Source organism: Acartia tonsa, chromosome 12 (genome assembly GCF_053477335.1).
Source record: "Acartia tonsa isolate MP-2025a chromosome 12, ASM5347733v1, whole genome shotgun sequence".
In the NCBI taxonomy this organism is placed as follows: domain Eukaryota; kingdom Metazoa; phylum Arthropoda; class Copepoda; order Calanoida; family Acartiidae; genus Acartia; species Acartia tonsa.
The window spans coordinates 33,181,038-33,204,688 of record NC_137271.1 but is presented as its reverse complement, the minus strand read 5'-3'; the positions used below and the strand labels follow the sequence as shown (position 1 = coordinate 33,204,688).

The following is a 23,651-nucleotide window of genomic DNA, read 5'->3' as shown; positions in this document are numbered from 1 at the left end:
TCGCTCCTTTATCGCCCCTTCTAAAGAGGTAATGATATGTCCTCTTATCCCAAGGGGCTATTTAATTATATATCGCCTCTTCATGGCCCCTTCACTATTATATATATCTTAGTCCCTTGATGGCCCCTACATCGCTCCTACATCGCCCCTTCATCGCTCCTCCATCGCTCCTTCTCCAAATTTATATTACATTGTACTTTGATGGCCCCTACATTGCCCCTCCATCGCTCCTACATCACCCCTTCATCGCTCCTTCTTCAAATTTATATTACATTGTACTTTGATGGCCCCTACATCGCCCCTCCATCGCTCCTACATCGCCCCTTCATCGCTCCTTCTTCAAATTTATATTACATTGTACTGTGATGGCCCCTACATCGCTCCTACATCGCTCCTTCATCGCTCCTACATCGCCCCTTCATCGCTCCTTCTCCAAATTTATATTACATTGCAACTTGATGGCCCCTACATCGCTCCTACATCGCTCCTCCATCGCCCCTTCATCGCTCCTTCTCCAAATTTATATAACATTGCAACTTGATGGCCCCTACATCGCTGCTACATCGCTCCTCCATCGCTCCTCCATCGCTCCTACATCGCCCCTTCATCGCTCCTTCCACAAATTTATATTACATTGTACTTTGATGGCCCCTACATCTCTCCTCCATCGCTCCTCCATCGCCCCATCGCCCCTTAATAGCCCCTTACCTTAATTTATATAAAAAAGCCCCTACATAGCCTCTCCATCGCCCCTTAATAGCTCCTTACCTTAATTTTTATAACATAGCCCCTACATAGCCTCTCCATCGCCCCTTAATAGCCCCTTATCTTAATTTATATAACAAAGCCCCTACATAGCCTCTCCATCGCCCCTAATAGCCCCTTACCTTTATTTATATAACAAAGCTCCTACATAGCCTCTCCATTGCCCCTTAATAGTCCCTTACCTTAATTTATATAACATAGCTCCTACATAGCCTCTCCATCGCCCCTTAAAAGCCCATTACCTTAATTTATATAACATAGCCCCTACATAGCCTCTCCATCGCCCCTTACCTTAATTTATATAACATAGCCCCTACATAGCCTCTCCATCGCCCCTTAATAGCTCCTTACCTTAATTTATATAACATAGCCCCTACATAGCCTCTCCATCGCCCCTTAATAGCCCCTTACCTTAATTTATATAACATAGCCTCTACATAGCCTCTCCATCGCCCCTTAATAGCCCCTTACCTTAATTTATATAACATAGCCCTACATAGCCTCTCCATCGCCCCTTAATAGCCCCTTACCTTAATTTATATAGCATAGCCCCTACATAGCCTCTCCATCGCCCCTTAATAGCCTCTTACCTTAATTTATATAATCCTTACCTTAATATATATAACATAGCCCCTACATAGCCTCTCCATCGCCCCTAAATAGCCCCTTACCCTAATTTATATAACATAGCCCCTACATAGCCTCTCCATCGCCCCTTAATAGCTCCTTACCTTAATTTATATAACATAGCCCCTACATAGCCTCTCCATCGCCCCTTAATAGCCCCTTACCTTAATTTATATAACATAGCCCTACATAGCCTCTCCATCGCCCCTTAATAGCCCCTTACCTTAATTTATATAGCATAGCCCCTACATAGCATCTCCATCGCCCCTTAATAGCCTCTTACCTTAATTTATATAATCCTTACCTTAATATATATAACATAGCCCCTACATAGCCTCTCCATCGCCCCTAAATAGCCCCTTACCCTAATTTATATAACATAGCCCCTACATAGCCTCTCCATCGCCCCTTAATAGCCCCTTACCTTAATTTATATAACATAGCCTCTACATAGCCTCTCCATCGCCCCTTAATAGCCCCTTACCTTAATTTATATAACATAGCCCTACATAGCCTCTCCATCGCCCCTTAATAGCCCCTTACCTTAATTTATATAGCATAGCCCCTACATAGCCTCTCCATCGCCCCTTAATAGCCTCTTACCTTAATTTATATAATCCTTACCTTAATATATATAACATAGCCCCTACATAGCCTCTTTATCGCCCCTGAATAGCCCCTTACCCTAATTTATATAACATAGCCCCTACATAGCCTCTCCATCGCCCCTTAATAGCTCCTTACCTTAATTTATATAACATAGCCCCTACATAGCCTCTCCATCGCCCCTTAATAGCCCCTTACCTTAATTTATATAACATAGCCTCTACATAGCCTCTCCATCGCCCCTTAATAGCCCCTTACCTTAATTTATATAACATAGCCCTACATAGCCTCTCCATCGCCCCTTAATAGCCCCTTACCTTAATTTATATAACATAGCCCTACATAGCCTCTCCATCGCCCCTTAATAGCCCCTTACCTTAATTTATATAGCATAGCCCCTACATAGCCTCTCCATCGCCCCTTAATAGCCTCTTACCTTAATTTATATAATCCTTACCTTAATATATATAACATAGCCCCTACATAGCCTCTCCATCGCCCCTAAATAGCCCCTTACCCTAATTTATATAACATAGCCCCTACATAGCCTCTCCATCGCCCCTTAATAGCCCCTTACCTTAATTTATATAACATAGCCTCTACATAGCCTCTCCATCGCCCCTTAATAGCCCCTTACCTTAATTTATATAACATAGCCCTACATAGCCTCTCCATCGCCCCTTAATAGCCCCTTACCTTAATTTATATAGCATAGCCCCTACATAGCCTCTCCATCGCCCCTTAATAGCCTCTTACCTTAATTTATATAATCCTTACCTTAATATATATAACATAGCCCCTACATAGCCTCTCCATCGCCCCTGAATAGCCCCTTACCCTAATTTATATAACATAGCCCCTACATAGCCTCTCCATCGCCCCTTAATAGCTCCTTACCTTAATTTATATAACATAGCCCCTACATAGCCTCTCCATCGCCCCTTAATAGCCCCTTACCTTAATTTATATAACATAGCCCCTACATAGCCTCTCCATCGCCCCTTAATAGCCCCTTACCTTAATTTATATAACATAGCCTCTACATAGCCTCTCCATCGCCCCTTAATAGCCCCTTACCTTAATTTATATAACATAGCCCTACATAGCCTCTCCATCGCCCCTTAATAGCCCCTTACCTTAATTTATATAGCATAGCCCCTACATAGCCTCTCCATCGCCCCTTAATAGCCTCTTACCTTAATTTATATAATCCTTACCTTAATATATATAACATAGCCCCTACATAGCCTCTCCATCGCCCCTAAATAGCCCCTTACCCTAATTTATATAACATAGCCCCTACATAGCCTCTCCATCGCCCCTTAATAGCTCCTTACCTTAATTTATATAACATAGCCCCTACATAGCCTCTCCATCGCCCCTTAATAGCCCCTTACCTTAATTTATATAACATAGCCCTACATAGCCTCTCCATCGCCCCTTAATAGCCCCTTACCTTAATTTATATAGCATAGCCCCTACATAGCCTCTCCATCGCCCCTTAATAGCCTCTTACCTTAATTTATATAATCCTTACCTTAATATATATAACATAGCCCCTACATAGCCTCTCCATCGCCCCTAAATAGCCCCTTACCCTAATTTATATAACATAGCCCCTACATAGCCTCTCCATCGCCCCTTAATAGCCCCTTACCTTAATTTATATAACATAGCCTCTACATAGCCTCTCCATCGCCCCTTAATAGCCCCTTACCTTAATTTATATAACATAGCCCTACATAGCCTCTCCATCGCCCCTTAATAGCCCCTTACCTTAATTTATATAGCATAGCCCCTACATAGCCTCTCCATCGCCCCTTAATAGCCTCTTACCTTAATTTATATAATCCTTACCTTAATATATATAACATAGCCCCTACATAGCCTCTCCATCGCCCCTGAATAGCCCCTTACCCTAATTTATATAACATAGCCCCTACATAGCCTCTCCATCGCCCCTTAATAGCTCCTTACCTTAATTTATATAACATAGCCCCTACATAGCCTCTCCATCGCCCCTTAATAGCCCCTTACCTTAATTTATATAACATAGCCTCTACATAGCCTCTCCATCGCCCCTTAATAGCCCCTTACCTTAATTTATATAACATAGCCCTACATAGCCTCTCCATCGCCCCTTAATAGCCCCTTACCTTAATTTATATAACATAGCCCTACATAGCCTCTCCATCGCCCCTTAATAGCCCCTTACCTTAATTTATATAACATAGCCCTACATAGCCTCTCCATCGCCCCTTAATAGCCCCTTACCTTAATTTATATAGCATAGCCCCTACATAGCCTCTCCATCGCCCCTTAATAGCCTCTTACCTTAATTTATATAATCCTTACCTTAATATATATAACATAGCCCCTACATAGCCTCTCCATCGCCCCTAAATAGCCCCTTACCCTAATTTATATAACATAGCCCCTACATAGCCTCTCCATCGCCCCTTAATAGCCCCTTACCTTAATTTATATAACATAGCCTCTACATAGCCTCTCCATCGCCCCTTAATAGCCCCTTACCTTAATTTATATAACATAGCCCTACATAGCCTCTCCATCGCCCCTTAATAGCCCCTTACCTTAATTTATATAGCATAGCCCCTACATAGCCTCTCCATCGCCCCTTAATAGCCTCTTACCTTAATTTATATAATCCTTACCTTAATATATATAACATAGCCCCTACATAGCCTCTCCATCGCCCCTGAATAGCCCCTTACCCTAATTTATATAACATAGCCCCTACATAGCCTCTCCATCGCCCCTTAATAGCTCCTTACCTTAATTTATATAACATAGCCCCTACATAGCCTCTCCATCGCCCCTTAATAGCCCCTTACCTTAATTTATATAACATAGCCCCTACATAGCCTCTCCATCGCCCCTTAATAGCCCCTTACCTTAATTTATATAACATAGCCTCTACATAGCCTCTCCATCGCCCCTTAATAGCCCCTTACCTTAATTTATATAACATAGCCCTACATAGCCTCTCCATCGCCCCTTAATAGCCCCTTACCTTAATTTATATAGCATAGCCCCTACATAGCCTCTCCATCGCCCCTTAATAGCCCCTTACCTTAATTTATATAACATAGCCCTACATAGCCTCTCCATCGCCCCTTAATAGCCCCTTACCTTAATTTATATAGCATAGCCCCTACATAGCCTCTCCATCGCCCCTTAATAGCCCCTTACCTTAATTTATATAACATAGCCCTACATAGCCTCTCCATCGCCCCTTAATAGCCTCTTACCTTAATTTATATAACATAGCCCTACATAGCCTCTCCATCGCCCCTTAATAGCCCCTTACCTTAATTTATATAGCATAGCCCCTACATAGCCTCTCCATCGCCCCTTAATAGCCCCTTACCTTAATTTATATAACATAGCCCCTACATAGCCTCTCCATCGCCCCTTAATAGCCCCTTACCTTAATTTATATAACATAGCCCTACATAGCCTCTCCATCGCCCCTTAATAGCTCCTTACCTTAATTTATATAACATAGCCCCTACATAGCCTCTCCATCGCCCCTTAATAGCCCCTTACCCTAATTTATATAACATAGCCCCTACATAGCCTCTCCATCGCCCCTTAATAGCCCCTTACCTTAATTTATATAACATAGCCTCTACATAGCCTCTCCATCGCCCCTTAATAGCTCCTTACCTTAATTTATATAACATAGCCCCTACATAGCCTCTCCATCGCCCCTTAATAGCCCCTTACCTTAATATATATAACATAGCCCCTACATAGCCTCTCCATCGCCCCTAAATAGCCCCTTACCCTAATTTATATAACATAGCCCCTACATAGCCTCTCCATCGCCCCTTAATAGCCCCTTACCTTAATTTATATAACATAGCCTCTACATAGCCTCTCCATCGCCCCTTAATAGCTCCTTACCTTAATTTATATAACATAGCCCCTACATAGCCTCTCCATCGCCCCTTAATAGCCCCTTACCTTAATTTATATAACATAGCCCTACATAGCCTCTCCATCGCCCCTTAATAGCCCCTTACCTTAATTTATATAACATAGCCTCTACATAGCCTCTCCATCGCCCCTTAATAGCCCCTTACCTTAATTTATATAACATAGCCCCTACATAGCCTCTCCATCGCCCCTTAATAGTCCTTTACCTTAATTTATATAAATAGCCCCTATATAGCCTCTCCATCGCCCCTTAATAGCCAATTTATATAACATAGCCGCTACATAGCCTCTCCATCGCCCCTTAATAGCTCCTTACCTTAATTTATATAACATAGCCTCTCCATCGCCCCTTAATAGCCCTCCATCGCCACTTAAAAGCCCCTTACCTTAATTTATATAACATAGCCTCTACATAGCCTCTCCATCGCCCCTTAATAGCCCCTTATATCCTCCTTCAAAACAGTTATACACCTTCCCAGGATCTATTGGAAGCTACCCTATAAAGGAGAACCATATTGGTTCTGCAGTTAGCGATCTTCTTTGATACATACAGACAATGATCCTGTTACTTTTTATAAGGATTAAAAATAAAATGGCCTAAAGCCATCTCATTACCCATAGGAAGCTTCACTGTAAAGGGGAACCATGTCGGTTTAGTGGTTAGCAAGGTACAGACAGACATACATACAGACAAAGATCCTGTTACTTTATTATAAGGATTAAAATAAAATAGTTATTAACCTCCCCAGGACCTATGAGAAGCTACCCTATTAAGGAGAACGATCTCAGGACCTATAGGAATCTTCACTGTAAAGGAGAACCATATTGGTTCAGCGGTTAGCAAGATCCTTCGGTACAGACAGACATTCATACATACAGACAAAGATTCTGTTAATTTATTTTAAGAAATACAGATAAAATTGTTATAAACCTTTCCAGGCCTAAAACCATCTCAGGACCTAATTTCTGCCGTTGACAACTCGAGTTAAGTTACTATATTATTTTTACAATGTTTAACTTATCTGTTATTATTGGCTGACGAAAAGTTTGGGCAAAAAAAAAATTTATTCTTCAATGAAATATCTCTCCAGTATAATTTTGCCAAGTGCTAATTTATTAAGAATAAAGTTTGCCACAAATTTACCAAAAAATCTCATTGTCATTTCGCCAGGGAGGATTAGGATAGTTCCCAAAGTGTTATAAGTTGGCTTATCCAAGAGTGCTGTCTAGTCTCCAAAGTTTTATAATACCGTTTTCTTATTCGTTAGATTAACAACCTTGGGGACTTTTTATTGTTTTGTGATTGTTTAGTTCATTAAGTTGAGTGTCTAAATGTTTCAACCACTAATTCTAAACTAAAGAAGGGGTAATTTTGTGAATCATCAATGGGAATAATTAATATATAAACATACATATATATACAGTGTTTTTTTTTATGAGAGCATTTTTGAAAGCAATTTTACCCTACTTATAGTTATCAGAATTTAATGATTAATGGCTTATTCTCTTCGTTTTTTATAACCATTAACAGAAAAGCAAAAAAATATTTCAGTTTTTATTTAAAAAGTACAGTAAATTCAAAATTTCAAAACATGGGTGTCAACATCTAAAATAGTTATTTCTCGCATCGTATTATAAACGGCTTTCCGCGGATATAGAAAGTACAATTATGAGATTAAAACTAGTTTTTTTAGCCCCGAGGTGCAGAAGGCACCGGCTAAAAAAACTGGGTTTAATCTTATGATTGTACATATCTATATTCGTAGAAAGCTGGATATAATACGATGCTAGACATAGTTTTTTCGTATGGATGAGAACCGGTTCCTATCCACCGGATTCAAATGAATACGAGAAATGGTTTTAGCGCATTTTTCTTATGCTCAAATCTTCTACCCTTTCCAAGAATGGAGGGAGTACATTGGGGGGCCAGTATTCCCTCCCTGGTTGAGATATGGCCTTCAAATTTCAAAATGTTCTAGTACATGTCACAAGTAGTATCTATATAAATTTTTAGCTCAATATCTCAACTTTGAAGCGTTTTGCAGCCATTCTTGCAAAGGTAGATTATAAGAAAAATGCACTAAAACCATTTTTAGATGTTGACACCTAAGTTTTAAATTTTTTAATTTACTGTACTTTTTGAATAAAAACTGAAATATTTTTTGCTTTTCTATTGAAGGTTATAAAAAAGAAGAGAATAAGCCATTAATCATTAAATTCTAATAACTATAAGTAAGGTAAAATTGCTTTCAAAAAAGTTCTCATAAAAAAACACACTGTATATATGTATATATATCATTTTATCGACAATCGTCTTATCCCTGTAGATCTCTGATTATCAGAGCATTTTTGAAATATTTGCTGCTTATTTTTTGGCTGCCTTTGGCAAAATAATTTTTTTTTATAAAAAATGTATACAAAATTATCGTATTAATTTGGTAAATATATCATTGCACTTGAATTATTTTTAAGTCACTAACGGCTAATCCCATAGATGACCCTAGGAGTACTTTAATGAATAGATGTGGTGGAGAGGGGGGGGAGGGGGAAGGTTAAGAATTTAAGGGAAGTGATACCTTCCGGGGGCTGAAAGTGTTAGTCCCCTCCCCAAAATGAAAACTTTTCCTGCGAGTAAAATAAGCTTCAATGTAAAGGAGAAGCATATCGGTTCAGTTGATACTGATAAACATCCTGTTACTTTAATGTAAATATTAGTTTAAGGATAGTCTGTATAATCTCAGGGATAAAGGAAACATTAGGCAATTTTTACAATAGTCTCCAAAGTTTTATAATGAAGTTTTCTTATTCGTTGGCTCAAAACTTTGGGGACTTTTGTCATATTTTGGTTGTAGTGTTGCAATTTTGTGTATCGTTATTAGGGATGGATAAAAATTTATCGGCCATTGTCTTATTCCTTTAGATCCTTGGTATAATCAACTGAATAACAGTTCCAACAACAAAAATTAAGATATTGCTTCGCTTTTTATGGACAAATATCCTGTTATTTTATTATAAGGAAAAAAAATAAACTATCTTAAAATCATCTCAGTACTCAGCGGTTAGCAAGATCCTACGGTATAGACAGACAGACATACATCATATCGGTTTAGCAGCAAACGAGATCCTTTGCTACAGACAAAAAAAAACTTTGTATATCGACTAGCGGCTACGCCCCCAGCATCTATTGGCTCTGTATTCAAAGGGGAATGAATAAAAGCCTAAAGCCTTCCCAGGACTTAAAATAGAATAGCCTAAAACCATCCCTCGACTTAAAATAAAATAGCCTAAAGCCATTACAAGACAAATATTAAGCTTACCTGAAATAGAAAGCCCAATCTGTTTAGTAGTTATTGAGATCTTAAGTTTCAGAACAGAAAGCCTTACTAACGTGGACAAACACAGGATATTTCGGACAAATGTCGGAGTGGACATTATATAAGTAAAACGCAGAAGTGTCTATAATATCTTAAAAATTAGGTTTCAACAACATTTGTTTAGTTATTTCTACACAGGTTAGGTTAGGTTAAGATATAAATATACAAATAAGCCCCCTGCAGGGGTTAGGCATATAAAAAAACATATTTGACAGTTGTAAACAATGTGAGAAAAAAATATGTTTTAGTTTAATGAAATGTTCTATCTGTTTCAAACCTTTGCCTTTCGATAGAACTTACCTACTTTGGAAAACTGTTAGACTGATTTTAAAATTTCAGTCTGTGAGAAAAGATATTCAAGATTTTTTTTTGTTTTGAAAGATTTTTATCTTATAAATAAAATAAAAGACACTCCTGCGTTTTACATAAGCAATGTCCACTCCGACGATTGTCCCATTCCTAGGTTTGTCCACTCCAACGTTTGTTTATGTTTTACTACTTTATATAATAGGATAATATGTATTCTTCTTTTATATTTCTCTTTTCTTATTCACTTGCAGCTGCGCTCTTTTTAATGTAAGGAGGCAGAAAAATAGCCTAAACCAATTAGGGGCTTAAATCTGAAAATGAAAAAGCAAAAAACCATCCCATGACCTATGTGAAGCTTCCCTTAAATGGAGAATTTAGTCAGTTTATGAAATTTTTAAGCTTCAGACCAAAAAAAATACTTTTTTTGTTAAAAGAGAGACTTTTCTACAATTAGGGCTAGTCCTTTCGTCATTGCTCTTCTCATTAAGTTAAGCATGTGGTTTTCTCTGCTATTGTTAAAGATAGACTGTTGAGATTTTTAGTGAATATTCCCATGACATATGTATATCCAGTCTATAAATTATTTTGTCTGTCTCTCAATTATGCTTCAAAAGACTTAGGTTTCGTGATAATCTTTGAGTAATAGCATATTCTCTTAAAGTCTGCTCTATAACTTACTTTGTCTGTTTGTCCATTATATGATCCTTATTCAATATTCTATTTAACTAAAAAATTTCATTCTCTTAGTTTATTTTTTTTCTTTATTTCATTATGTTATTATATTATTTATATTTATTTTATTAATTCATTATATTTTCATTATAATTTTCCTTTTTAAATGCGAAACTTTTCTATAGTAAGGATTGGTTTGTCCGTACGTCCAAACGGTTAGACGACATTTTCTTTAATTTAGACATGTTATAAATATCCTATCGATTTCAAACTTTGCAGAATGATTTCTATAACAGTTGGGTACAATACTATATTCATTACTAGAAAGTATGTACGTCCATTTTTTTGTATAATATCATTGTCCCATTCATCTGGGTTTTGGAGTAATGTTTCTTAGGACAACAAGGTTTAGTATTATAATCAAATACTAAAAATAAAATTATGCCCTTTTACTATATTCTATACTAGCAGATTCGCCCCTAGCCTCAGGGGCTTTGCCCCAAGAGGTGATAAAATTTTTTTTTGGCGAAATTCGTAATAGGACCAAGAAAATCTTCAGCAAAAAAAAAATGGGGGGGGATTTTTTTGTTTTTGGGGGGGTTGGGGGTATCCCACCCCCCAAGAAAATAGCCTAAAACCACCACAGGACCAGTAGGTATATTCCCTGAATAGTAGAATATAATCGGTCCAGTGGTTACCGAGATCTTAAGGGACTGACAGACGGACAGACAGACGGACAGACAGACGGACAGACAGACAGACGGATGGACAGACATCATTCTACTTTGTATTATAGATTTACGCTAATTTTAACAAAATTTATGTTTGACCTCCTGATTTTAGAGCTTTGCTTTTGTGAATGTTGTTATCCTTGTTATCTTGCTTTTTTTTCCTTTTTCATAACCTATTATATAAAGTAGTAATCTTTTTTTTGTCTGTAGAAAAGCTAACCGCTGAACCTATATGGTTCTCCTTTACAGTGAAGCTTCTTTTAAGTTCATAGAGGGTTTATAATTATTTCGAGGGAGGGTATCTCCACCCTCCCAGAAAATTCACCCCAAGAAAAATATTACCCCATCCCCTCAAAAAATCTTTTTAACTTTTTAAAAGCAAAGCTTTTCTATATTAAGGATCAGTCCGTACGTCCGTAACGGTTAGCTATTTTCGTTAATTTAGGCATGTGATTCCTGTAGTAGAAAGGTACGATTTAGAAAGTCTATAATCATTATCAGAATATCCATACGTCCATTTTAAGCATACTAATTATTAACTTACAACAAATTTTTATGTATCAAAATTATCCGATTAATCTGATTTCTGGGATACTGATTCCTAGGACAACAAAATAGAATGTTATAAGCGAATCATATCTATAATCAAGTCCAAAAAATGTGAGTACGTCCTTAAGCATTTTCCTGCATGTAAGCAATTTCTCAATAAATTTACTTACAATTTTGTTTCGAATTTTAAATTAATGTTCTGACTATTCAGTTCTGACACTCTACATTATTAATGTTCATTAAAGGACGCCTGCAAGAAATAACACGCTTTAACTGCTAAAAGACTGCCACAAGAAGACCCAATACCCCAAATTATAAGCCTTCAGCTTCAATAACAAAAAAGTTCTAGGCATTTCAAAATAGCATTTTATGTACGATGGAATTTTTGAAAGATTTCCAATGCTCATAAAAGAAAAAACAATATTAAATTACGTTGCCTAGACATAAAATTATAACCTTATCTTTGTCAGAAACTTAGATTGCCTGTAACTGATTACATTTTTACAATAAAAACACCACATTTCATAGTCAAAATCTATGAAAAAAAATCGATTTAAATTGCATTTTTAAACGAAAATCATAGCGGAAACAAAGGGGTAAACTAATACAAGCTTAGCTGTGATTGGTTGTTAAGCTGATTCAGCCTTCTGATTGGCTACAGTACATTCGGTACAACGCAAGTAAAACTTATTTTTTTTTAATGATTTTGACTATAAAAATGGGTATTTTTATTGTAAAAATATAATTAGTTACTGGAAACCTAAATTTATGACAAAAATAAGCTTATAATTTTGTTTCTAGGCCACGTAGTTTAATTTTAAAGTTTTCAACATGAGCATTGCAATTCTTTCAAAATTTCCATTGTACATAAAATGTCATTTTAAAATGCCTAGAACTTTTTTGTTATAGAAGCTGAAGGCTTCAAATTTGGGGTATTTGGTCTACTTGTGGCAGTCTTTCAGCAGTTAAAGCGTGGTATTTCTTGCAGGCTTCCTTTAAACTTTTTTCTACCGTTTCAGAGCTTTGCTTTTATAAATGTTGTCATCCTTGTCATCCTTTTAAAACTTAAATTTAAAACTGTAGAGGGTCACATTCCTTCCTTACCTTAATGCCCTACCTTCTATAATGAAGGGGCAATACAATTACAGAGGCTGTACAGGAGCCATAAAGGGCCTATGTTATATAAATTAAGGTAAGGGGCGATGAAGAGGCTATGAAGGGGCTATGTTATATAAATTAAGGTAAGAGGCTATTAAGGGGTGATGGAGAGGCTATGTAGGGGCTATGTTATATAATTAAGGTAAGGGGCTATTCAGGGGCGATGGAGATGCTTTGTAGGGCCTATGTTATATAAATTAAGGTAAGAGGCTATTGAGGGGCGATGGAGAGGCTATGTAGGGGCTATGTTATATAAATTAGGGTAAGGGGCTATTTAGGGGCGATGGAGAGGCTATGTAGGGGCTATGTTATATATATTAAGGTAAGGATTATATAAATTAAGGTAAGAGGCTATTAAGGGGCGATGGAGAGGCTATGTAGGGGCTATGCTATATAAATTAAGGTAAGGGGCTATTAAGGGGCGATGGAGAGGCTATGTAGGGCTATGTTATATAAATTAAGGTAAGGGGCTATTAAGGGGCGATGGAGAGGCTATGTAGAGGCTATGTTATATAAATTAAGGTAAGGGGCTATTAAGGGGCGATGGAGAGGCTATGTAGGGGCTATGTTATATAAATTAAGGTAAGGAGCTATTAAGGGGCGATGGAGAGGCTATGTAGGGGCTATGTTATATAAATTAGGGTAAGGGGCTATTCAGGGGCGATGGAGAGGCTATGTAGGGGCTATGTTATATATATTAAGGTAAGGATTATATAAATTAAGGTAAGAGGCTATTAAGGGGCGATGGAGAGGCTATGTAGGGGCTATGCTATATAAATTAAGGTAAGGGGCTATTAAGGGGCGATGGAGAGGCTATGTAGGGCTATGTTATATAAATTAAGGTAAGGGGCTATTAAGGGGCGATGGAGAGGCTATGTAGAGGCTATGTTATATAAATTAAGGTAAGGGGCTATTAAGGGGCGATGGAGAGGCTATGTAGGGGCTATGTTATATAAATTAGGGTAAGGGGCTATTTAGGGGCGATGGAGAGGCTATGTAGGGGCTATGTTATATATATTAAGGTAAGGATTATATAAATTAAGGTAAGAGGCTATTAAGGGGCGATGGAGAGGCTATGTAGGGGCTATGCTATATAAATTAAGGTAAGGGGCTATTAAGGGGCGATGGAGAGGCTATGTAGGGCTATGTTATATAAATTAAGGTAAGGGGCTATTAAGGGGCGATGGAGAGGCTATGTAGGGGCTATGTTATATAAATTAAGGTAAGGAGCTATTAAGGGGCGATGGAGAGGCTATGTAGGGGCTATGTTATATAAATTAGGGTAAGGGGCTATTTAGGGGCGATGGAGAGGCTATGTAGGGGCTATGTTATATATATTAAGGTAAGGATTATATAAATTAAGGTAAGAGGCTATTAAGGGGCGATGGAGAGGCTATGTAGGGGCTATGCTATATAAATTAAGGTAAGGGGCTATTAAGGGGCGATGGAGAGGCTATGTAGGGCTATGTTATATAAATTAAGGTAAGGGGCTATTAAGGGGCGATGGAGAGGCTATGTAGAGGCTATGTTATATAAATTAAGGTAAGGGGCTATTAAGGGGCGATGGAGAGGCTATGTAGGGGCTATGTTATATAAATTAAGGTAAGGAGCTATTAAGGGGCGATGGAGAGGCTATGTAGGGGCTATGTTATATAAATTAGGGTAAGGGGCTATTCAGGGGCGATGGAGAGGCTATGTAGGGGCTATGTTATATATATTAAGGTAAGGATTATATAAATTAAGGTAAGAGGCTATTAAGGGGCGATGGAGAGGCTATGTAGGGGCTATGCTATATAAATTAAGGTAAGGGGCTATTAAGGGGCGATGGAGAGGCTATGTAGGGCTATGTTATATAAATTAAGGTAAGGGGCTATTAAGGGGCGATGGAGAGGCTATGTAGGGGCTATGTTATATAATTAAGGTAAGGGGCTATTAAGGGGCGATGGAGATGCTTTGTAGGGCCTATGTTATATAAATTAAGGTAAGAGGCTATTAAGGGGCGATGGAGAGGCTATGTAGGGGCTATGTTATATAAATTAGGGTAAGGGGCTATTTAGGGGCGATGGAGAGGCTATGTAGGGGCTATGTTATATATATTAAGGTAAGGATTATATAAATTAAGGTAAGAGGCTATTAAGGGGCGATGGAGAGGCTATGTAGGGGCTATGCTATATAAATTAAGGTAAGGGGCTATTAAGGGGCGATGGAGAGGCTATGTAGGGCTATGTTATATAAATTAAGGTAAGGGGCTATTAAGGGGCGATGGAGAGGCTATGTAGAGGCTATGTTATATAAATTAAGGTAAGGGGCTATTAAGGGGCGATGGAGAGGCTATGTAGGGGCTATGTTATATAAATTAAGGTAAGGAGCTATTAAGGGGCGATGGAGAGGCTATGTAGGGGCTATGTTATATAAATTAGGGTAAGGGGCTATTCAGGGGCGATGGAGAGGCTATGTAGGGGCTATGTTATATATATTAAGGTAAGGATTATATAAATTAAGGTAAGAGGCTATTAAGGGGCGATGGAGAGGCTATGTAGGGGCTATGCTATATAAATTAAGGTAAGGGGCTATTAAGGGGCGATGGAGAGGCTATGTAGGGCTATGTTATATAAATTAAGGTAAGGGGCTATTAAGGGGCGATGGAGAGGCTATGTAGAGGCTATGTTATATAAATTAAGGTAAGGGGCTATTAAGGGGCGATGGAGAGGCTATGTAGGGGCTATGTTATATAAATTAGGGTAAGGGGCTATTTAGGGGCGATGGAGAGGCTATGTAGGGGCTATGTTATATATATTAAGGTAAGGATTATATAAATTAAGGTAAGAGGCTATTAAGGGGCGATGGAGAGGCTATGTAGGGGCTATGCTATATAAATTAAGGTAAGGGGCTATTAAGGGGCGATGGAGAGGCTATGTAGGGCTATGTTATATAAATTAAGGTAAGGGGCTATTAAGGGGCGATGGAGAGGCTATGTAGGGGCTATGTTATATAAATTAAGGTAAGGAGCTATTAAGGGGCGATGGAGAGGCTATGTAGGGGCTATGTTATATAAATTAGGGTAAGGGGCTATTTAGGGGCGATGGAGAGGCTATGTAGGGGCTATGTTATATATATTAAGGTAAGGATTATATAAATTAAGGTAAGAGGCTATTAAGGGGCGATGGAGAGGCTATGTAGGGGCTATGCTATATAAATTAAGGTAAGGGGCTATTAAGGGGCGATGGAGAGGCTATGTAGGGGCTATGCTATATAAATTAAGGTAAGGGGCTATTAAGGGGCGATGGAGAGGCTATGTAGGGCTATGTTATATAAATTAAGGTAAGGGGCTATTAAGGGGCGATGGAGAGGCTATGTAGAGGCTATGTTATATAAATTAAGGTAAGGGGCTATTAAGGGGCGATGGAGAGGCTATGTAGGGGCTATGTTATATAAATTAAGGTAAGGAGCTATTAAGGGGCGATGGAGAGGCTATGTAGGGGCTATGTTATATAAATTAGGGTAAGGGGCTATTCAGGGGCGATGGAGAGGCTATGTAGGGGCTATGTTATATATATTAAGGTAAGGATTATATAAATTAAGGTAAGAGGCTATTAAGGGGCGATGGAGAGGCTATGTAGGGGCTATGCTATATAAATTAAGGTAAGGGGCTATTAAGGGGCGATGGAGAGGCTATGTAGGGCTATGTTATATAAATTAAGGTAAGGGGCTATTAAGGGGCGATGGAGAGGCTATGTAGAGGCTATGTTATATAAATTAAGGTAAGGGGCTATTAAGGGGCGATGGAGAGGCTATGTAGGGGCTATGTTATATAAATTAGGGTAAGGGGCTATTTAGGGGCGATGGAGAGGCTATGTAGGGGCTATGTTATATAAATTAGGGTAAGGGGCTATTTAGGGGCGATGGAGAGGCTATGTAGAGGCTATGTTATATAAATTAAGGTAAGGGGCTATTAAGGGGCGATGGAGAGGCTATGTAGAGGCTATGTTATATAAATTAAGGTAAGGGGCTATTAAGGGGCGATGGAGAGGCTATGTAGGGGCTATGTTATATAAATTAAGGTAAGGAGCTATTAAGGGGCGATGGAGAGGCTATGTAGGGGCTATGTTATATAAATAAAGGTAAGGGGCTATTAGGGGCGATGGAGAGGCTATGTAGGGGCTTTGTTATATAAATTAAGATAAGGGGCTATTAAGGGGCGATGGAGAGGCTATGTAGGGGCTATGTTATAAAAATTAAGGTAAGGAGCTATTAAGGGGCAATGGAGAGGCTATGTAGGGGCTTTTTTATATAAATTAAGGTAAGGGGCTATTAAGGGGCGATGGGGCGATGGAGGAGCGATGGAGGAGAGATGTAGGGGCCATCAAAGTACAATGTAATATAAATTTGTGGAAGGAGCGATGAAGGGGCGATGTAGGAGCGATGGAGGAGCGATGGAGGAGCGATGTAGGGGCCATCAAAGTACAATGTAATATAAATTTCAATAAGGAGAGATGAAGGAGCGATGTAGGGGCGATGTAGGAGCGATGAAGGGGCCATGGAGGAGCGATGTAGGGGCCATCAAAGTACAATGTAATATAAATTTCAAGAAGGAGAGATGAAGGAGCGATGTAGGGGCGATGGAGGAGCGATGAAGGGGCGATGGAGGAGCGATGTAGGGGCCATCAAAGTACAATGTAATATAAATTTCAAGAAGGAGAGATGAAGGAGCGATGTAGGGGCGATGTATGAGCGATGTAGGGGCGATGGAGGAGCGATGTAGGGGCCATCAAAGTACAATGTAATATAAAATTCAAGAATTAGAGATGAAGGAGCGATGTAGGGGCGATGTAGGGGCGATGTAGGGGCGATGTAGGGGCCATCAAAGTACAATTTAATATAAATTTCAAGAAGGAGAGATGAAGGAGCGATGTAGGGGCGATGAAGGAGCGATGAAGGGGCACTGGAGGTAAAGGACTATGGAGGGGCGATTGAGAGGCTATGAAGGAGCCATCATGGGGCTATAGTATAGCCTCTTATCATAAGAGGCGATATTAACGCCCCTTCAAAGGAGCTATTAAGAGGCCATGAAGGAGCTATAGCATAGCCTCTTATCATAAGAGGCGATATGAACGCTCCTTAAAAGGGGCTATCACATCGCTCCATATGATAAGAGGCTATGCTATAGCTCCTTGAAGGAGCTATAGAAAATCATCGCCCCATATGGAGCGATGTCATGGAAAGGACTATACCCAATTTCTTACAGTTTGACTGTGACAAAGCGTTTAATAGCAAATGATTATTTTTCAATAAAAAATACTGTAAAATTGTAAAAATATTTGAAATAATACAGTCTGAACGAGTGTCTGCTTTCCCATTACTTAATGTCAATAAATAAACGCTACAGGTATGCTTTTACTATTTTAGTGATGCTTTTATGTGAAAATATATAAAGTCTTAAAGTTTTTTACATGGTCTGTTAAGAATGAATTTTACAAAAGCCAAATACAAAATACCACCCCCCATTTCAGATCTGATGACCTACTACAGGCATTTATTTTTAGTGATAAAATAACTCTGCCCCCTTTTGCCATAACAGATGATCTACCTACTAAATTACTACAGATAATTATTTAGTGATATAATAACTCCGCCCCCTGGTGCCATAACAGATGATCTACTACCTGCTGAATTACATGTCAAGGTATGGAATTTAGATTATTTGGATACAAATTTTCCAAACTAACCTCATCAAATCTAAAAAATGAAGTTTAATTAGTTAATAATACATATTTTATAAAAAAGAAAGTAAGGATGCCAAAATGATAAGTATCAAACCACATACATATATAAGATACAAAGAAAACATACTATAATCTCTTCATTAGTTAAAAGAACGTGCTAAATAAGAATCTTCACAAAAAATTTGGCCGACTTTACAGACTTCCAAATAAAGGAAAAGCCTTCTAAAAATTGTAAATGTATTATAAAAGTTTTAAGATTACTTTTTTATGTTAGGTTGTGATAGCATCTATGAAACAGCTAATTCGTTTACAGGTAGTTTTTTTTATAACTAAACATAATAATCAATTTATTAATAGCTAGCTGATACTAATACATTTTTAGTTATTATTGAAAGGGGTCTTTTTTAAATTATAAAAAAAATGTTTAGTGCAGATGATTTTTTTTTAAATTTACATAATATTTAATATTTCTTCTTTAGGATGGACAGACAGCCAAAGTGACTGATATTCCAGGATTCTTGACACAGTGCATTCTTGGAAAGGTAAAATAATTCTGGCAGATAAAAATGTTGCTAAAATCGAACTTAAGGGGTCAAACGGCTAAACAAACTCGTTTTTTCATTACATTGTAACTGGTAAATAAAGGCTTACGAAAGTCTCTTATGTAAATTTGTCCGAACATTTATGCGTTTTTACAAAGTTGAATTATTTAACTTTCAGATTTTTTAAAACAGTTTATAAGGATGTTAAGGACATTCATGTTCAGCCGTATGACAGCTATTAACCTTTAAGATTCAGAAAAAAATGTTAGTAATAAAATAACATTTTTTTTGTCAAAAGCTATGATTAGGTTATTAATGATATGATCTCGAATGGTTTTAGGTACACTTATATACATGTATTTAAAAATACAATACCAAATTTTTATATGACGTAAAATGAGCATACTTAACGTAAGTGCCTAAAATTTTAAATAAATTATTTTTTGATGTAATATATCAATATGACGTAATTCCATTTTAAAGCTTTAAAATTTTTTTTCACTTAAACAGAAAAGTGGACCAACGAACAACTCCACCCCCCCCCCCCCTTCATATATTTCTAGAAGCTATATACGGAGATACTTGTTGGTACTCCTAACCCTCTTTAACCCAACCTTAGATGCACTTTAAAACTGCGAGTTTGTTTTTCTTGAGTGAATTTTTTATTTTGAAAAAATGTGTCAGTTTAAAAAAAGTAATGTATATTTACAGTACAAGAGTTTTATTGTGGTTAATTTTCAATACCAGTGAAATTAACCAAAATTTTAACCGATGTAAAACACAATAATTCATTAAAATTAAAATATGAGACGGATATTAAAATTTAAACGCAAATTAAATACATAGTTTTACAAAATTTTAATCTTAAAATAATCTTATTCCATATATTTAATAATTGAAATTTAAAATTTATATCTAAAGATTTAACGAGAGGCATATTTTAATTTGGCTTATGTTCGCGTGGGTGTTTTAAATATGTATTATTAATCTAAAAAGAATAGCAACTCTATCTTTGCTTTGACCGTTTGACAAAGCTTTAAAAGCGGGAAAACTTAAACCATGGATTATTTGTAGGACAATAATAACTTATCCTTCTACTAATACCCCAAGCATAGAGTTATGGCTTGTTAGGTAAAGGTGTTGTAAATTAAAAAACCTCCCCATCTAAAAGGATTCCAAAATTTGAGAATTGCAAAACACAACCGAAGAACTTTTTCTCCTTTCATTGCTTTGATTAATATAAATGGATACATTTGTCTTATTTAAAATTAATGATGCACATTAAAATATATAAATTTAAACCATATCCTTAAGTTTCTAGTTAAATAAAATCCATCATAATGTTTGAAAATACTTTCTTAATTTAGAAGAAATGAATACCCACTTTTGTAATAAAAGAAAAAGAAAACATTTACTCTGAGTGGGACAACTTCTCACCGATTGCTTCAGGACAGCCAACTCTTTGGAAGCAAAAAAACTTTGTCTGAAAGTCCTAAAAATACATCCGTTACATGCTTTGAATTTAATACAAAAAAACTCATTGTTCTGAAGAAACAGTTTAACTTTGGACACTCAGTATTAGTATATGTAGAATCGTTGAGGCACAATGGGTTTGTCTTTGAGCGGTTGATATCTTTTTCAATTTTTTTTAAAGGAAGCGGGTCTTTTTTTCAGAGGGGTGGGTTTTCCACATGTAAGGAAAGTAGTAGGTATATTCTATGTCTTGAAAAATTGATGGCGAGATCCTAAGCATCATCCTTTCAGACAGATGGACACTGGACAGGCATCATTCTACTTTGCATTACAGATAAATATTTACTTTTGTTTAGGTAAAAACTGACCCTGACACTCTGATACATATTTTCATTGATGAAATACCATTCAGTTCATTTCTTGATGATAAAACTAAAAAGTAAGATTATGTTTCAAATTTGAAAATAGGGTATATTTTCATACTAATATAGCCGATAGACAGACATATTTTTATGTACTTAATATTATCCTATTAATAAAAGTAGAAAAATTATTTTGTCTTAAGTTTAAGATTTTAATAACCACTAATTCAATTCTTCATTCTAAGAAAGCTTCACATATGTTCCAAGATGTTTTTAGGCTATTTAATTTTTTTTATTTTAAGATTCCAGCCTTAGGCTAGTTTAAGGCTATTTTCTACATCCTTCTTTCCCCTTTGAATAAAAAGTCTCTAGCTGCTAGGGGAGCAGCCACTAGTTCATTAAAAGTTTAAGAATAAAGAAATAAAAGTTTTCCTCTAATTTTTAAAATAAAGAAATTTTTAAGAAATGTTTCGCCTCTTTCGTTTTTATTATCAAATTTTATTTTTTGCTTTAGTTTATTGTTATTGTGTTTTAGATGGCAAGAAATGATATCAACACTAAACCCAGAATCTCACATTTGGTTGACTTCCAGACTTCCCCTTTATCTTTGGTTTCAGGTCAGACAAATTCTTCATAATATATTTAAGTGAAGCGCCGAAAAGTGTCATCTGTGACGTCATAAAGATGTGTTTAAATCCATCTCTTTTTTAGAAGTTTCCTTTCCCACTTCTCCTATTATCCCTCCTTTTTAGATGTATTTTTATGACGTCACATATGACACTTTTCAACGCTTCAACTTAAGTTATTGTTCTTTCTTAACAACACCCGCCTAAAATGGTTCATGATATTTACAAAGACTATTTTTCATGGCTCGACAGCCGCGCGTCAGTCGCCTATAAAACTCAGGGAAATCATCCTGTTAAATTTTAAAAGTCAGCTTTAAATAAGTGCATATTCTACACATTTTCACAAAGTTTCATTAAGATTTGTCTATCAATTGAGGTGCTAGATCGATTCCTATGATTTCAAGTTTTCGTTATTTTCTTGACTTTTATTCAAGATCAATCTATCTTGATTAAAAATTTCAGGATTAAATATATTCACTTCCTTCAACATGTTTTATTGAGAATTGTTAATTGGTTGGGGTTTAAGATTCTTAGATTTTCAAGTTAACATCCTTGTAGATTAAAGTAATTTTGTTAAGGATGATGATAACAGCCATGTGCTGACAGACTTTTTCCTGGAGGAATTGTTGAGAACCAATGTAGCTGGTGGAAGTATGTTCCATCTACCTGATTCTTTTCAAGTAAGTTTACTAAGGGATCTAAAGGAATAAGACAATGTCCAATAAATTGATGTGCATCCCCAATGATGATACACAAAATTACTTCTTCTGTAGATTAATATTAATGGATAAAACGTTTCAACACTCAACTTAATGGATTAACAAATCCAAAAGTTGTTGAGCCAGCGAATAAGAAAACGTTATTATGAAACTTTGGGGACTAGTGTAATAAACAGCCCATTATCCCCTCTCTCTCTCTCTCTCTCTCTCTCTCTCTCTCTCTCTCTCTCTCTTTGAAGTTTTCCTACATAAGGCATAAGAATGTGATGGGTTCGAATCTCGGCATAAACCGATCCATAACTAAAGACTCAAAATAAGTAATAAACAATCAAAAAAAAAAAAGATTGTCCAATCAATGGGTAAGTTGTCTTTATTATTTGGAATGTTAGTGCCGTGGGATCTTCACAAAGTTGTGGCATATTTCAAGTAACAATTTTAACTCCAATAGCACGACACTGTTAACTATTGGCTTTGAGGAGATATTAAATTATTTATCCATTGAACTTCCCTCATCACCATGGTTAAGAGGTAGACTCAGGATTATCATTCTCATTATTATTATATTTACTGAGGCATTACAAGAAAATTTGTTATTTCTTTCTGTATTAGAGTTAACTTTTCTTTTATTTAGATAACATTCTTTAATGAAGTGATGCGAAGCCACAAGCCTGTGACAGTTCTCATGAGAGAATATTATAACATGTCTCAATCTGCTCAAAACAGTTTTCATGCAGCTAAGGTTAGAAAACTGTTTATAAAAGTCGGAAAAGTAACAGGATTTCTATGTGTCTGTCTATACCGAAAAATCTTTCTAACTTCTCAACCGATGTGGTTCTCCTTTACAATGTAGATTCTCATATTTTATTTTAATGTTGTTTTAATGTGATCAGTAAGACCCCTAAAACTGCATATATCAGCCTTTATTGTAAGTGAAAAGTTGAAATAAAGAAAGAACAACTAATAATTATTTGCAATTTATATAATTGAGTAGGAATTAATAATTAATTATTATCACAAGAACTTTAGGTAATTTACCCCTTAACTAATATTGAACCAAAAAAAGGCGTACTTAAAAATGCATTTTAAATTCTTATTTTAAGTTAGGTTGGGTTAAATTAGGATTATTAGAACCCTGCATGGTTTAACTAAATGGAACATTGGGGGGGGGGGGGGATTATGTGGTTCACTTGTAGGTTCAGGGAATAATACAAAACTTTGGTTTAATAGTTTTTCTGTTCTAAACTTTTTGCAATTACCATTTTATACGTATAATGATAATTAACTTAGAACCGTTATCCGATATTAAACCTCGAAGAATTGTATTGACATGCATTTGGATTTAACTGCTTTTTGTTTTATCTAATAGATATTGGACATGTTTTCATACGTGCTAATGTGGTATCCGCCGAGGATCAATGGCAGACACCGGAGTTCAATTAGATTACGGCAGTG

General features: G+C 36.8%; 1 protein-coding gene across 1 annotated transcript in view; it reads left to right on the top strand.

Annotated features, from left to right (window-relative positions):
* The first annotated feature begins 18,089 nt into the window (after window positions 1-18,089).
* The window catches only part of LOC145333304 (uncharacterized), a 35,154-nt gene continuing 29,592 nt past the window's right edge, over window positions 18,090-23,651 (top strand). Inside the window, exons 1-8 of the mRNA XM_080178430.1 lie at window positions 18,090-18,140; window positions 18,371-18,437; window positions 18,752-18,790; window positions 18,957-19,019; window positions 20,849-20,931; window positions 21,390-21,471; window positions 22,059-22,160; window positions 22,831-22,938. Of these exons, the coding sequence (XP_080034556.1) occupies window positions 18,118-18,140; window positions 18,371-18,437; window positions 18,752-18,790; window positions 18,957-19,019; window positions 20,849-20,931; window positions 21,390-21,471; window positions 22,059-22,160; window positions 22,831-22,938 (567 nt within the window). The 5' untranslated portion in view covers window positions 18,090-18,117. The remainder of the gene's footprint in view (window positions 18,141-18,370; window positions 18,438-18,751; window positions 18,791-18,956; window positions 19,020-20,848; window positions 20,932-21,389; window positions 21,472-22,058; window positions 22,161-22,830; window positions 22,939-23,651) is intronic.